Source organism: Scardinius erythrophthalmus (genome assembly GCF_964197995.2).
Source record: "Scardinius erythrophthalmus genome assembly, chromosome: 7".
In the NCBI taxonomy this organism is placed as follows: Eukaryota; Metazoa; Chordata; class Actinopteri; order Cypriniformes; family Leuciscidae; genus Scardinius; species Scardinius erythrophthalmus.
Window position 1 is genome coordinate 25,471,908 of NC_138227.1, and position 17,381 is coordinate 25,489,288.

At 37.1% G+C, this 17,381-nt stretch overlaps 2 protein-coding genes across 3 annotated transcripts in view; one reads left to right on the forward strand and one right to left on the reverse strand.

Annotated features, from left to right (window-relative positions):
• The first annotated feature begins 8,799 nt into the window (after nucleotides 1-8,799).
• lta (lymphotoxin alpha (TNF superfamily, member 1)) lies at nucleotides 8,800-13,998 on the forward strand. The gene is made up of 6 exons (XM_081369747.1): nucleotides 8,800-8,893; nucleotides 9,945-10,057; nucleotides 10,626-10,668; nucleotides 10,767-10,796; nucleotides 11,013-11,060; nucleotides 13,106-13,998. The coding sequence occupies exons 2-6, from the start codon at nucleotides 9,953-9,955 to the stop codon at nucleotides 13,471-13,473; spliced, it is 594 nt and encodes a 197-aa protein (XP_081225873.1). The 5' UTR covers nucleotides 8,800-8,893; nucleotides 9,945-9,952; the 3' UTR covers nucleotides 13,474-13,998.
• Nucleotides 13,999-15,284: 1,286 nt separating this feature from the next.
• The window catches only part of gabbr1a (gamma-aminobutyric acid (GABA) B receptor, 1a), a 72,137-nt gene continuing 70,040 nt past the window's right edge, over nucleotides 15,285-17,381 (reverse strand). For both annotated transcript variants that reach the window (XM_081369749.1, XM_081369748.1), the window contains one exon: nucleotides 15,285-16,759. The gene's annotated coding sequence lies outside the window, so the exon portion shown is untranslated. The remainder of the gene's footprint in view (nucleotides 16,760-17,381) is intronic.

Consider the following 17,381-nt stretch of genomic DNA (forward strand, 5'->3'; position numbering starts at 1 on the left):
TTCCATAGATTATAGCATGCCCCCATTACTTCAGGAAAACACATAATTATAATTGAACACCCTTACACATTTATTTAGATGTGACAAGAAATCATTGCAGCATCTGATGTAAAGAAAGCTTCAAATTGTTTGAATTGTATATCGAATAAAAATGTGCATAGCTCTCTGGGGGTAAAAAAATGAAATTCAGCTGGATCGTCCACATTTTACTGCAATTCTCAATTCCAACAACGTGATGAGCAACATTTCTGCAAAATATTTTCATGTCATTTTCTGTCTTTATAAATCTTGATTTCTTCATGTGTAACAACAGGATGAAATTCATGGAATTAGGATCTGATCATATGTATGTTTTATAAATGAGACCCCTGGACTGTCTGCTTGCACTGTTTCAGCTGAAGTTTGCTACATTGCAAGAAATATATATGTTTATTCAAATATATTACCCTATTTAATATGAGGGTCAATCTCTATTTACTGGGGGGAAAACATGTGGTTTTAAGATGCAGAGGTTCTGTAAGTGGAAACATTGCAGCATTTTTTTTTTTTTTTTTTTTTTACCAAAATCAGTCAGGTGACAGTTATGAAGCAATTTCTCACTCCCACAGGTTACCAGCAGCTGCAGAAATCTCCACTGTCCAGGGTGTTTTTCAAAAGCATTGTGAGCTAAGTTAATCGCAGAGACCATCGGTGGCAAGTAGATCTGTGATTATCTGTGTTCAGCCCACATCTACATCAATCAGACTGCAGTGTGACAAATGAGAATTCACACGTAAGGCTTCTGCTTGTTGCACATGATGTCTTTTCATGAGACTGACTGCTTTAAAAATATAATTGATATTTAATATAATATAAATCTAATTATATATTCATATTTATTAATTATGTATTCATATTTACTACAGCAATATACAAACACTTGTTGTAGAACACGTTGAGTTAAAACTCAATTTTGATGGTCCCCTTTTGTCATAGTTATGTTATATTGTGTTTCCCCTGACGTTGTTTTCCTGTGTGTTTGATTTAGTTATTATAGTCACCTGTTGCCCATCAATTAGTTCATTAGTTCCTTTTGTTAGCTCCATGTATTTATACCCTGTGTTCTGTCCATTCTTGTTCATGTTATGTTGTGTGTAGTTTGAATATCTTTCTATTCTCCTGAGTGTTGTCATTAAAAGACTGTTATTTTTAATCACCTTCGTCTTTGTGCTATTTACACACACACAAACCATGACAGAAGAATGGACCAATACAGTTTAATTTTTGCTGTGTTTTTTCCCTTTTTGATTTTCATTTTTGCACTTTGGACCTACCCGCGTCCAGCTTCTCTGCCTCAAGCAGGGAGACCTTCTGCTGGAAGAACACACATGGGACTTCCTCCATTTTGCATGCTAGATGCACTACAAGGACCGCTCACTCTTTTAATTTTACTACCCCGGCCTGAGCAAGCGGTCCAAGGCACGCATTCCAGCGGATGGTCCCTGAGAAATCTTTGCCGCATTCGTGGAGTGGGTGCTGGTGAGCAACAACTCACCATTCACCATCGGCCCGGCTGAGGACCACACCAGCCCCACTCCACATCTAGAGATCAGACATCCACCACCATGGAGATTGAACAAGAGCCGACAGCAGACCGTGGACTTCAGCCTGCCGCAACTGACGAGCCCAAACTTGAACACCGGACGGAAGGAGTCGTCAGCCTGAAGCCTGAACCAGAAGGTGTGTCTGACCAGACGTGAGAGCCCGCTACATCGTGTGCTACTGAGGAAATGTTAGTGGAGTTCGATGGCTGGGAGGAAAGCTCCGCCCGCAAGTTTGCTATGTTTGCTGGAACATTTTTCGGACTGTTAGAGGTGTTTGTGGATATTCCTCTGTTTCTCCAGACCCAGCTGGTTCCATCCAGCCCTGAACTTCCTGTTTTCCCGCTGGTTCCGCCTAGTCCTGAATCTCCGGTAATCCCTTCCAGCCTCCCTCTCCCACCTCCTCTAACAGCCCCTACAATCCCTCTTCATCTCCTGCACTGAACTATGTGGCTCTGCTTCAGTCCTTCAGGCCATCAGCACATCAGCTCTGCCTAGTCCAGAGGATCCCCTGGCTCAGTCTCCAGCCTCTGAACCCAACACTTCACTGCGCGCGGTCTATCGACGCATTGTCTCTGCCTTGGCTCCTCCCTCAGCTCCACCAGAAACCCTCAACCTTACGACTCCACCGGGCTCCCTTGTCCCACAGGTTTCGCCTTGGTCAGGTGTCGATTTGCCTGCAGCACCTTCGGTCCCGTCTGAAACTTTTGCTCTTGAACGGGTTTCAAAGTGCAAGTTTTTGAAAACAGTCTCTGTGTAAACGACAAAAACGCAAATCTCTGAAAACGACGACACATGCGTATTACGTGTCCAATCTATAGTGTTTTATCACCATCTAATGGTCTGGCAGCAGAATACAGTGATTTTAGTCGTTTCCGCTGATCCGTGTGAATGGGGGGATTGTTTTGACAATGGTGTTGTCTGTACGTGGTAAACTCAAAGGGAAAACTTCTCGGTTTAAGCATATCGTTGTCGTGTAAACGTACCCTTAGTTTTCCTGTGTGTTTGATTTTAGTTATTATAGTCACCTGTTGTCCATCAGTTAGCTCATTAGTTCCTTTTGTTAGCTACATGTATTTATACCCTGTGTTCTCCATCATTCTTTGTTCAATGTTGTCATTAAAGGACTGTTATTTTGAATCGCCTTCGTCTTCGTGCTGTTTATACACGCAGACCTTGACACCTTTAAACATTCTATTGACTCTAAGTAACGTTACACCTACATATCAACTAGCTCTCATAAGAGTATTAGCAGACTGTCTGCTTAATATCGGCAAACTCTTTATTGTGATGGTCCCCCAACAAATATTATATTAACTTAAATATAAGTATCTTTGCAACTACATGCCAACTTATTCCACTAACCCTAACCCTATACCCCTAACAGTCTACTAATACTCAACTAGTACTCTAATATGAGATGACAAAGGTTAAATTGTACTTCTAGTAAAAAAAAGTCTAAAGGAGCCCATCAAAATAAGGTGTAACCCATGTTGAAATGGCCTCACCAGAAACCAACTATGGAAAGAAGTCAGCTTGAGAGGAAGATGGATGCTGGAAAAGTTGGAAATTGTGACACAATGGGCTGTTTATTCCATAAAACAAATAACCTAAACATGTAAATTAGTTAGTCCACAAACAAACATAGGTGCCTTTGAGTCTGAATATCGATGAAAGTGCAGTGAGCAAATTATTCCAGTTTTCATTTCAATTGTTCCCACACACTTGAACCAATTTCCATGACCTTTCCAGCTATTTCTGATTACTGGGTAAGAATTTTTGGAAATAATTTCAATACTGATTTGCTTAGAAATCAGTCAGACCAATTTGTGAGTTGATTTGAATGATTTATTAAAAATAAGTGACTCAAAACAATGGTTTACTCACAAATCAGTCTTGACTAAGTCTTTCAGGAGAGTTTTATTGTACACAAGCTCCAAAACCACAAAAATGTAAATATATAGACTTTTTTCATGACCTTTGCGACTTTGTTAGAACACCTGTCCCAGGAAAGCCTTTTCCAGGCTTGGGACATTGTAAAAGTCCTTGATATTTATAGGTTTTGACCTGTTATATAAATCTAAGATGGCAGACTTAGAAAGAGAAATGTTGATTATACACATACATTTCGTTCAATACCGTAAAGTGTCAATAAAATATTTTATTTCAATTAAAATAAATTATTTGTCCCATTCTTTTGTGTTTTGTTAGCTTAGAAACATGTCAAACTGTATTGTAATTAATTGTGAGATCACAGAACAGTATTTTGCCGTCTGTGGAAATGATGGCTATGTGGAAAGCAACAAATGAGTCACTTTAGGGGTTCCTTTTCAGCACCTTCTTAAAATTTTGTCCCGGATTTGCAGTCTGGATGATTTTCTGAAAGTCAAAGCCAATCTTCAGATTTTTGGCAATCCGAGTTGGGTGCTTTGGCAGAAAATTGCATGTATGTAATGCGCACAGACTCTGTTAGCTTCAGACTATGATTTCGTCCAGTCGGAGAATATAAAACAAGTTTAATATTTTGAGCCGATTTTAGAACACATTGTTTTCATTTGTCACGCGTCACCTAGGAATGAGGTGCATTTTTCTGTGTGAGTTTGTAGTGGTCATAAAGACTTTCAGTCTTTATTTGTGTAATCCTCAGTCATTTAGCGTAGTTTTTCCGCAAGTCGGCAAGTGTATGATGCATAGTGTTTTAAAATGAATACCTGTCTATATAGGCAACTGCAGTCAACTACAGTCAACTGGACAGTTTACTTTCATATCCAGTTTTATCTTGTTTGGCTCTATAGATGATCTGTTTGTACCAGCTGCAAAATACAACGGTGGGGAAAGCACAGGGCATTTCATAATCATTGTGGCTAACCTCATAAATAATGTCACCAAACCAGTATCTCAAATGGAATACTGAAGAGAATGTGCCTCATATTCTCCCAAAATCTGATCATAATCTCTCCTCCTTTCTCTCTCACTTCTTCTCTCTTTCGATTCCTTCACCTGTTCTAAACACACACATCTGAATGTGTCTTTTCCCCCTCCCCTACAAATGAAAACAGAGAGACTCTCGCAAAACAAGCAAAGAAGACTGACCTGAAAAAAGTACCAAGAGCACAAATGAGAGTTTCCCACTGAAGAGTATCCGCCTACAAACTGTTATTGACCTTCTATTTATATCTCTGCATCTGATCTTATCTCCAGCAAAGATCTGCTTAAGTTTCCCTCATTAAGATATGAGTCCCCACCTTCATTAATTAGAAAAGGAATGGAGGTTACACTTTCAAACTTTTCTCTATCGTATCTGTACTAAATGCTGTGACACGTGTATAGTTGTGCTACAATTTCAGTAGCCCAGTAACTGGAATGGTTGTCCATATAATCTATTCTACAACAAGAATACCTTGTATTTTTTAAATACATTATAGTACCATAATGAATATGGTAATTGATATTTAAGAACCAAGTCATTTCACAAAAGTAGCCTATAGTTGTTTTGACAAAACGAGACAGTGTTTGTTAGCTGGTTGTCTTTTACCAGTATTTAGTATTAGTTAGCATAGCTTTGATAATATCATATTAACACTTTTATTTTACACTATCACTTTTAAAACCTATAGTAGGTTAAACAGGGCATTTCTAACAATACGCCTATTCTTCTGATTCCTACCCCAAGCGTCAGAACATCCTGTCACACACTATTTTGCAGGTTTAAGGCTTGTTCATGCCACGGACGATAAATATAACTAGCCGATATCGATAACTATACAGGAAGTTTTAAAAACATTCTAACCGTTCAAGAATAACCACACCACCACAACTATAACGACAAAGCCCGTTCACATCAAGAACGATAACTGTAATGATAATTATCATTCACACAAAAGAACAATAACATTCTGATTATCAATCATAAGCTGTTCAAACTATTCTGAAAGGTATTCCAACAATATCGCTCCTCTGTGACGTTATCGTGATAACTGTGGTGTGGACTTCGCTATTCTCGTAGAATTTAGAGTGATTATTAGCTTTACAGTATCGTCCTTGATGTGAACCAGGGGCGTTTCTGGCGAAATAATCGATATTACAAAAATAAAACAACGCAAATATTACATTATGTGACATTAAAAAGTGTAAAAGATCGTTTTTATAAAGTACCACTGTCCAACAGCGTCACCCGCAGGTGAAGTTACAGCGGGAGGCTTTCAGTGGCCTCCTTTGCGCTATGATTGGATAGGATCTGTTGTGATTTGATATGATTGGTTCATGCGATAAACCCCGCCTCTTATTTTCATGCGCGTTCTTGGGAGAATGATGGTTTTAAAGGGTTAGTTCAGTAGTTACTCACCCTCATGTTGTTCCAACCCCGTAAGACTTTCGTTCATCTTCGGAACACAAATTAAGACATTTTTGATGAAATCTGAGAGTTGGCTCACTCCTATAGCCTTCTATGTAATCAATATCTGCCATCCCAGAAAAGTTAGTAAAGACATTGTTAAAATAGCTCAACCTTAAGTTTATCAAGCGACGAGAATACTTTTTGTGCACAAAAAACACACTCAAAAATAACGACTTTATTCAACTATTCATTTTCTTCTGTGTGGGGCTCTGAGTAAGTTCACGTAGTGTAACAGCGCAGTGCTTCTGGGTTGTATGTCAGAAAGTAGGCTCACTATTGGCCAGCATCACACGCATCACACACATGACCAGCGTCGGCCAATAGTGAGCCTACGTTCTGACGTACAACCCAGAAGACATGAGGGTAATTACTGTAATTACTAGTAATTACTAGCCTGACTAGATCAGACTTCGTACTTCCGCTCGATTTCAGTTCGCTTCTGTACTCAGTCTGAGATAGCGCCCTGTCTTTCCGTTGTCCTCCGGCCTGAAAATAGCCGGCCAATCAACGAACAGAGGGCGGGCTGAGAGACGTGACGTAGACGCTGATTGTACCATGGATGCGTAGATTTACTTCACATAATCTGCAAAAGTCGTTCACAGCCATGTTCACTCCGGTATTTCGCTCGATGGTTTTGTTTTCGCATCATACATGTGTTTACAGTGGAAGTTAGAAACGGCTGAGCCTGCACATAACACACGCCATAACCAAACGTTATATGATTGGCTTACGGGTAACCAATGATTTTAAACTTCAGACAAGCCCCCCACCCCCGCCCCCTGCCAGAAAGAAAACGCTTTCAATTATGCCATTCCAGACTCTGTCTACGAAGCAAAGCGAAGTAGCAGAGTTTGGTATTACCAGGCTAAGTAATTACTGACAGAATTTAAATTTTTGGGTGAACTAACCCTTTAATGGGAAGACTAATAAAAAAGTAAAAAACAACTCAGCCACTTAGATATCACTGCTTTGTCACATCAAAATCAAACTTGAAAACATGAAACATGATAACTGTGGTGGTTTTTAGTGAGCAATCAGCTTGGGGAAATTAAAGGTACATCTTCATGTCTGTGTCTGTCAACAGTGCTTGATTTTCAGCTTGATGACCGCTGAAAATAAGTTGACTATTAAAAAGAAAAGCTGACCATTAGTTCACAAATAATACATATTGTTTAAATTGTTACAGCCTTTAGTTATTATTTTGGAATAAATGTAAAAATGCGTACAAATACTAACTTGATTAAATTTATAGTTGGTTTTAATAAAGTGTAAAAATACAAAATAGAGTTGTATTTGGTCTCTCTTTTTATGAAATGTTTATTTAACCAAGAAAATTAAGTGTAACAGGGACATACATTTACATTTGATACATAAAAAAAGTGAGGACTTCACCTCCTCATTTAAAAACACCACCACACACCACTGATGTAAAAGTCCCTTAATGGCGTGATCGATAATTGTTGGAATCACTTTCAGAAGGATGTTGGATATAGAGGTGTAACAATATATCATAATGCAAAAAATGCAACAATTTGTATCGTGGATAGTGACAATCTGTATTGTGTAGGCTATAGTTCACCCAAAATAAAAATTACTGTGTGAGAAAAAAAAAAGTTATCAGAGTCTTAGTGTCAGTACTACATTAAACTACTATATATAATGTTGAATATAATGTATAATAATGCAATGGAATATTTGTGGGTCCTGATAATGCCAAATGTCTGATGTTACCAGTAAAAAGTGGCCAACATTATTTTAAATATATCTAGTCAGTGACAGAGTGCAAGCATTTTCGTCTGAAATAATTCTGTATTTTCAGCTTCAGAATCATCCAAGCCTATTCATTTACACCCACAATGTAATATCAAATATAGCATTTTAATCAACAGTACATGTTTTGTTAACCTTTTACTACATGTCTTGGAGTATCGCAGTAATATCGTATCGTGAGTTCGGTATCGTGATATGTATCGAATCGTGACATGAGGGAATCGTTACACCCGTAGTTACTACTGCATCAAATATGGCTCATCCTATTAGAGACATTGCTATTTTTCTACTTTAATTATTTTGATATTATCTGAAGAATTCCTTCACAAATATTCTAGGAATGTGTTTGTTGATGTTACACCAGGGTTGTTCACTTCACTATTCGCAATAAAGAGACAGTGACCGTACAAGTGTGTTTGTCTTTGTGTGGGCTTCTGTGTGGGAGTGTGTGGTATGCATGTCTTCATAGGAAAGTACAAGCATCTAAATGGGGGATGTCCCAACACATCCAAGAGAAGAAAAGAAGAAATGCAGTGGATATAGGTGAAAAAACAACAACTTCAGTATAAACATGGTAGCCACACCCCCCCCTCCTCCCCCGGATGAAAAACCACAATCATGCATACACATCATAACCCCTAATATCGCCTTAGGCAAACCGCCTTTTCCTCTTTTTCAGAAGTCTGGTAGAGCTGAAGAGAAAGTGTTTTAGGACTGACGTGTATTTGCCTAAACGGGCAGACACATGTCAGTTATCATTATATCATCTCTGTTGTGTTGCCGCTGAAATCTGCGCCTGTTACGACAAATGGGCAGAAATTAAAAAAATGTATTTGATTTATTTTCACTGAAGCCGATGTATATGTCCAATCACTTTTAGCAACTTAGTTTCTATAAGCATAAGCATACTTAATTTCTGTCTAGTTGTGAGGTTCTGACCATCCACCTTCTCTTATGTTTCCAACCACAGCTGCTACCGAAAGAAACAGAGGAAGAGAGAGAGAGAGAGAGAGAGAGAGAGAGAGAGAAGGTCCAGGGTTTAAACATGAGAGCATAAAAAAAGGGGAAACCCTGTGGGACAGACCATGTCTAGATGAGATGCTCATTCAATCTCACAGTCACATTTCACACTACAGCACACACTAAGGTGAGTGAAGCAATCTCTCTCATAATCTCATACATTGGTATTGGTATGGTATTTCTTAGTGAATATTGCCATTTGAGTGTCATTCTTTATATTCCTTACAGCATATTTTAATTGAACAATTAATTTCCATTGGGGCTTTGAATTTAGCCATTTAGTCTATCTTTATAGAGTTTAACAACACATTTAGGGCTAGAACCACCATAGGGGATGCGTAAATCATATCATTCAGTTTAGAAGTTGATGCAATTTCCAATTACCAATTCTTAAAATGTTACTTTTTATCCTCCTAAGCCTAAATGTTTGGTTATATTCTTGAACACATTGGCCATCTACAGGCTTCAAGGAGTCTCCTTTTAAAAATAGGTTTATCACACAGTATGACACTATTTTTAGACTAGACTGATTATGTCAGTCGGGTAAATGAAGGTTCATTTTGTATTGCTGACTGGTTCTAAGAAAGCTGAGGGGAACAATAATGGGAAACTCTTAGGAAAACTCTTTAGAAACTCACACATTGACAGAAAACACACAATGACTTTCCTTGCAAGAACTAATGGATTCTGGCACCAAATCGAAATGTCACATCAGTAGTAAAACATTTCCTTTGGAAGATAATGTGTTCAATTCAATGTATACAGAAAAAAAAAAGTCCAACTTCAAACTTCTGAACACTCGGTGGGTTACGTTCAACCCACCTGGGTATGAGGACTGGGTATCTTTGCGGGCAACATGGGAATTCACCTTAGAGACAAACCACTGCTCTTTTAGACAGACACACATGCAAAACTAGAAGCCGGTGAGGAGGGAGATTAGATGGTCTGAGGCCTGTAAGTAAAAGCATTAATAGGTTTGTATGCAAATATTCATATACTGTACAATCCCTGCAGGTTTAAATAGATTTGCTCACCACATGATGTTGTGCTTTCTTAAGCTGTACATAGATCAAGTCCATACATTTAGGTCACGCATCAGGTTTCTCCTAATTGATTCACAGTGAATATATCTTTGGTTTCACTGATTCATTTGATTCCTTTTTCTTGGGCTCTGCTAGTCACAGAGATGACTGGCACAAATAACCCCAGGTTCCGCCTCTTGGTTGGCTGGTGCTGCCTGATGTCTTCAGCTCTTTTGATAATGACGGTATATCTTGGAATAAGCGAAAAGGTAAAGTGACCTGTGATTGCCTCAAACCACACTGCCTCTTATCATGTAGAAAAACTTTAGTGTAGCCTGTTTTCAAGCATATTCTCCTGTCTGGCATTGGTATATCCAATGGTCCGACCCCAGCCTTATGCTATAGGTTGAGCAAATGTTATTGGTTGGGCTGCTCAAATAAACAGAGCAAAGTTTTGAAAGTCACGTTTTTATAGTACAGTATTGTATACCAAAAAATGGCACACTTAAGTTTTACTGCAATAGTATCTGATACTTCTCGGTTGTTTGTTCATTTTCCAACACAGTCTCAACACATTTTACGTTTTGATGAATTGCTGGCTAATTCTCATCAAATTCCTAGAATCTAATTCGTTTTTTTTTGTACGATCTGCTTATGTCCCAGTAGTGGTCTGGTTTAGGGGTGGACCTTTATGTTTACTTTTTTCGAAAAATCGAACAATTCACACTGTACGAATTCATACAAAATAGCCACCACGTAAAATAGTAACATTTTCATGAGAGGTTGGATTGTCATTTTGAGATTAACATTTTTATATATTTTTTTTTTTTTTTTCAGTCTGGAACAAAAAAGACAGTAAATGAAGAGCCCAATTCAACAGGTTTGTTTATTAATCTGTTTTCCGCCACAAGTACATTTTATTCAAAGGAAAATTGCACACCTTCGTCATGAAAGTAACAATCTAATATTCTTTTACAGAAAACAACACCAAACATGACCAACAGAGAGGTGAGAAATGAGAAACTTTTATTGTGAACAGTGATAGCCTTGCCAATGTGAAAAGAAAAGTCTGAAAAGTGTGTCAATAGTCTTAACGTTTTTTTTTTTTTTTAAAGCTATCTTTCATTCTGGGAAATATTCCTATTTGGGGAAATTTGTATCTCTTTAAATAATAGTTTTAGTTTTTTTATTTGTAAAGTGAAAATAATCAAGTTGCACTTTCAGGATACCGTTACATTCCGTCTTTAAACGACCATATCACTCTCATCAGAGGTAAGAGAACATCCTTCTTCCTGTGGACCTCTTCACACTTTTTCTCTTTCCCGTTTCCCCCTTTTTGCACTTTTTCTGCATCTCTCACTTCTCTCTGTATCATGAAAAAAAGAGATAGTGGGACTTTTGGTTTTGTCACTATGTTTCTTGGTTTCTCTACTGCATTGAGGAAGTTGGACATGTGGTTCTCTGCTTTTAAAGAATCTTTTGTGGCCTAAAAGTGATTTAAGTCAAGTTACCACATTCAACTACACATCACACCTGTAAATAAGCTCGTAAATAAACTTGTCGTTTTCTGTGAGGGAACTTGAGGTCATCTGGAAGTTCACCTTCACCCATTTGAGTAGGAGGTCGTACCTTTTTTTTTAAGCACTCTCATCTCATTCGTGTGACTGTTGCCTCGCTGAACCAGATTCAGTCACCACAATGACACTTCTGAGGTGACGCTGAATGTTTATCGCAGAGGCGTTGTGAATCAGTGGAAATTTAACTAGTCTAAATGTGCACGGCTCTATGTACGAGGAAGGAGGTCGAAACGTTCCTTTAAAAGGCTCTCCTTCCCTGACCTCACTTCACGTCCTGTGTGAAGTGTGTTATCATATATATGTGGGATGAACGGCAGCTCCGACCCCCACAAATGGAACATTTACACAAGAAAATGATAAGAGCAATTAAATTAATTAAATTATACTCTTCAATGTATTTGTGTTAGAATTTAATAGCAATGAGCCTGGTAGCAACTTTTTATATTTTTAAAATAAAATTTGCATGAATAAGAGCGTGAAGAGCATATAATGTAACTAAATTGAGTTATTTTTTTGCTGCTTATTGCGCTTTAACAGTGAAATACATGCAAAATAATGTAATAATGTAGTCTTGACGAGTATTCATTCAACACAGTCAGTTATGTTTTAAGTGAAAGTAACAGTTGAGACAGAAAACGTATGTGTATTAGTATAATGGACCCGTGCATCGGGTCTTAAAGTGACAGCAATATACCCTGCTGCCAAATTATCAGATAATATTAAAAATATCTATGTAGCAGTTTTCCCCCATGGTATCAATGTCAAAATTGTGACCAGTGAAAATGCTGAGTGGCTAGTAACTTTGGAAAACCACTCGCCACAGTCAAGCGCTGTATATATATATATATATATATATATATATATATATATATATATATATATATATATATATACTGTATATATATATATATTAGCGGTGTAACAATATATTGTGTCACAATATATCGCAATAAAAAATGCAACAATATATATCGTGGATAGTGACAATATGTTTTGATTATAGTTCATCCAAAATAAAATTTCTGTGTGAGGAAAAAATTCTAGTTCTCAGTTTTAACGTCAGTACTACATAAAACTACTATATATAATGTTAAATATAATGTATAATAATGCAATGGGTGAGTATTTGTGGGTCCTGATAATGCCAAATGTCTGATGTTACCAGTAAAAAGTGGCCAACATTATTTTATCTAGTCAGTGACAGTGCAAGGCATATTCGTCTAAAATAATTCTGTATTTTCAGCTTCAGAATCATGATATACCTGTGTATAGTTATATATTTTATCGCACCTATCCATTTACCCCCACAATGTAATATCAAATTTAGAATTTTAATCAACAATACATTTTTGTTAACCTTTTACCATATGTCTTGGAGTATCGCAATAATATTGTATCGTGAGTTCAGTATCGTGATATGTATATTGAATCATGACATGAGGGTATCGTTACACCCCTAATATATATATATGTATATATATATATATATATGTATATATATATATATATATAACATAAGAATTGTTAAAAAAAGATACAATTTTGTTTGAAGAAAAGATAGTTTAGTTAGTATCCAACTTCCTGTTTTATTAAATACACCACCACAAAATAGTCTTTCAAGGAGTTTTGAATCATTATATGAATTTAGGCATTGTGTTCCTCCCAAAAGCACAGAATAAAGTGTTAATAATTGGGAAAGGTTTTCAGACTGCAAACTAATATTTCCATTCTCTTCCTCAGACAAGAATGAAACCTGGATATGCAGTGATTCATGTGAGAGCAGCTCCCTCCACTTAAATAACAACACTGTCCAAATTAAAACCAGCGGTTTTTACTATATCCACGCCCAGGTTATCTTCGAAAAACCCATAGGCCTACATCAAATGGAGAAGGAGGCGAGAGTTATTTTGCTCAGAAACAAAGGTCCTGCTACACAACTCAGAAAACTGAGCGAGGTTATTCGCTATGAACCAGGAACATTGACACTGACCCGGCTGGTCAAGCTGACAAACGGAGAGAGCATCAGCCTGGATATAAAACCCGATTCCCTGCGCCTATCGATTGAAGCATCGCATACTTACTGGGAAATCTTGCTGTATAACAAATAATACGTCTAAATCTCTCAGATTCTATTCCTGTTCCTTAAAGAATTACAAGACCCACAATTCAGTTTCTGATTGTTTGTAAGTCAGGTATTTCACCTGAAGAATCAAAACCATCTGTATTTATATTTACAAAAGTAAATAATAAAAGATGGCTGGATAGTTCTCAAGCCCATTATGGGTTTCAAAGGGAATATTTTCTTCTTTGTATGTGTTAAAATGCAAAGATTTATTTTTATATTATATGACATATTTTAGAGTAATTGTTCAAATATTTTGAGATTTATTGCAAATGGTTTATTGGTTATTTGTGTATTTTATTTTAATTGTATTTAATTTCTTTTTTTTGAAGTAAAGTGCTGTAAATAGTCTTCAAAATGTCTAGTAATTTGTTAATTTAATACATATGCATGATGAACAGTAGTCAAAGTGACAATTTGAAATGAACTCGGTTTTTTTAATAATTTATTTGTGTACTACCGTTGTCCTACCTGTAAGCTATTTCAAAATAAAAGTTGATTCAGTGCAACATACATATCCCTGCTTGAATTGAATTCAGACTCAACCGTGAGCAACAGCGCAACAGTTTTTGTATAACCTCTGGCTCATTTTACTACAGACAGCCACATGAGGGAGTCAGTCATCACAGGAACGGCTCTGAACGTTGCCTTCCTGTTGGTCTTTTGAAAGCAAACCACTGAAACTTAAACCCACTTCACTTTCGCCGCAGATACAAGCATTGTGTTTCGATTGCGTAGCAATAGGCCTACGTGTGCGACTTATCTTGAAGGCTGAAGGCATGAGGAAGCTTCCCCACTTTGCAGAACTACCTAATTTAATGTAAAGGTCAGGGAGAACGGTATGTCAAGATCAATGTTTAGCACGCCGTCTAGTTTTGGTTTTTCGATTATAGTCTACTGAAACAATTCCGACATTTTAAGTATCCAGTCTTGATGGAGTAATAGTCTACTGTACGAAGTCGAATATATTTCCTAAAGTCTATCCCCGCTGACAAACTGTAACCGCAAGAGACACTGACAGCTAATTTCATGAGCTATGAGTCACAATTCTGAATTCCCCACATCTATAAATCCTCTTTTTTTAGTTTATTCCTCTGCCCACACTGAAAAGTCATCTCACCTTTGTGTCTTCACTCATGTTATATGGTGGTTGACAAACTGCAGTGAGGTAAGGATGAGTTGTATGATGTAGGCAAGAGCATGTGACGACAGCGTTCGGTTGCTTCATTTTGGTATATTATTAAGGAAAAAACTAATTGCACAAATTAATTAACATTTTTTAAGCCTTAAATGCTTCTGACAAATGGTTTTGCTATCAATAAAGCAACTCATATTGTACCACACGAACACTGCAACATTTAAGAAAGATTTAATTAGCCTTTGTTGTAGACCCTGATGTTTACTAAGGCTTAGTTTATTTAGGCCTACTTCCTCTCTTTCTATTAGATGTGGAAACTCTTTTGAGGAAGCAAATCATGCCATTTTTAAACGAACATTATATTTTCGGCTAGGTTTTTCTGTTCTTCTTTCATGAGACTGACCACTCCAAAGTCATCAGATTCAGTATCACTGAAAATGTTCAAGCAACGCATTTTTTTTCCAAATCTTTACTTTCGTAAACAATGCTTCCCTTGTGTCATGTGATGAACCAGCCCCTTGCACATTTTCGATACGTTAGCACTATTTAACTTTGTGTTATTAAAACCAGATTTTGATTTCTAAAAATGAAAAATGCAAACTTTACCTGTAAGTTAAAACTTGCTTTAGCACGTACGTAGGACTGGAAGAACAGTTTGTCGGCATACACTTAACCTTTATTTGTGAATGTCTGTTTGTGCACCATCAACCATTTCCTGTTAGCTTGTGGTTTTTTGCACTCATGCATGCATTAAACAATATACCATACCTTCACATGTTTGAGGCTACTCCAGTAGCCTATATATTTCTCTGAGTGGGGTTATTTATTTGAAATTTCAGTACAAACAAGCCATAAAGGAAAAAAAGATACAGGTCATTAAATGCATTTTGGAATTTCACTTTGGATGACTAATTTCACAAAATGTGAAAAGGGTTAGATATTTGAAAACAACAAGCAAAACCACTTGTAGAGAAAATACACATTATAGCGCAGATGGACTTTTGATTCAAAACCTCATAGTTACTGAATTGGTGTACTCATAACATACATCGGCAAATCCGCTCTGAAAATTTCCTCCCATGCATGTCCAGCACATTTATGTGTCACATGGCAACACAAGCAAGGTTTCAGGTGATGATGATAGTGGCATGGAGAGTTATAGGTTAGAAACTACTGCTACTCTGCGAATGGTGCTTTTCTTCTTTGTGGTAAAGGTGTTAACCCATTTGCAGAGGGAGCTGTGAAACTAACAATGCTCTACGTCACATATCCCTTCCCCCGTGGAGCATTATGGGGAAAAGAGAAAACGGAAAATGGAGAGAGGGGTCATAAATGTGGAAGGAGGGAATCCTTACAGAATGATCAACCCAGACATACCACTGCATAACCACATTAATCTGACCTAAAATAAAGGGGCTTTCCCACACTTCCCCCTCTCAAAGTTCTGCCCTTTGATGTTACATCACAGGTGCTCTCTGAATGTGGTGCTTTCTAAAGGTTTCAACAGAGAGCTATGGTCACAGAATTACCGTGCATGTGAATCCATGCATGTATGATGACATCGAACATTTTAGAGCAAACCAGGATTTACACAGCCGCATGTATTTTTGTTTTAAAAGATAAAAAATAAATCTAAAACATGGCTTCTTCTCACAAAGAGTACACTGTAAAAAAAAAAAGTTGCTGCCTTAGATTTTTAAGAGTGTCATTTCAACTTAAATTACTTAAACCGACTTTTAAAAAAAATCAATCTTGTATAACGTAGCCTTTAAAAAAAGGTTACTTATAACTTCTTTTGATGAGTTAAAGCAATGTAAAAACACATATTGTCATAACCTGTGTATTGATTACTTTTATGGTGTCTTTTCGATCTTTTTAAAGCTTTAAATTTTAGGTGAAATTAACCTTCAATGTAGGACCAGAAAACTATCTTAATATTTATTTTTGAATATGAATGAGCTACTTAGGGTTTGGAATGACATGAGTGTGAATAAATAATGAAAACTTACTTACTTTCTTTACAAGACTTGAATATAGCGCACAAGTTGTATAGAGTCATTTTATGGCGCTTTTAAGTCATTTTTCATGACCATTCAGAACAGTGTGAAGATTCATCCATCATCTCCTTATAGGCCTAGAAAGACATAAAGAACGCCAAATATGTAAAGATAGAGTCAATGCTGACAGATTTGCATCATTGAGTAAACTATTCCTTTACAGTCAAAGCTGCTAAACTCCTAAATATAACCAGTTGTCATTTCTCCACTCCCTGATGTCATTTACATAACACTTTGTTTATATCAGAAAACTCCAGAAGGGTTGTTGCTATCTTGAACATGGATGCTAAATAAAAATGTTAAAGGTATTTTACATTTATGCAGGGACAAACTTTCAGTGCCTACATATAGACAAAATCACCGCATGTAAATGTCATGTCGCCCCTACAGCTACGGAACAGGACCTTAACTCTTCATGTTTACACGCAATGCACCATTACAGCAGAAACCACAAACAAGGCCCGAGAGTCAGATCCTGAATGAAAGTGAGGAGGACATACAGTAATGTGCAAACAGTTTCCATTACATTTTCTTAATTAGGCAATAACAGAATGAGGAATTACTACATGGAGCAGTGTGTGAGCCATATGGTGCAATCATGGCAGTAATCCTCCCTGTAGTTCATGTATATGCAAGTTATTTACGTAGCAATAATTTCATAACTTTGAGCAGCTTTAAAGGGATGACTCACACTGCACA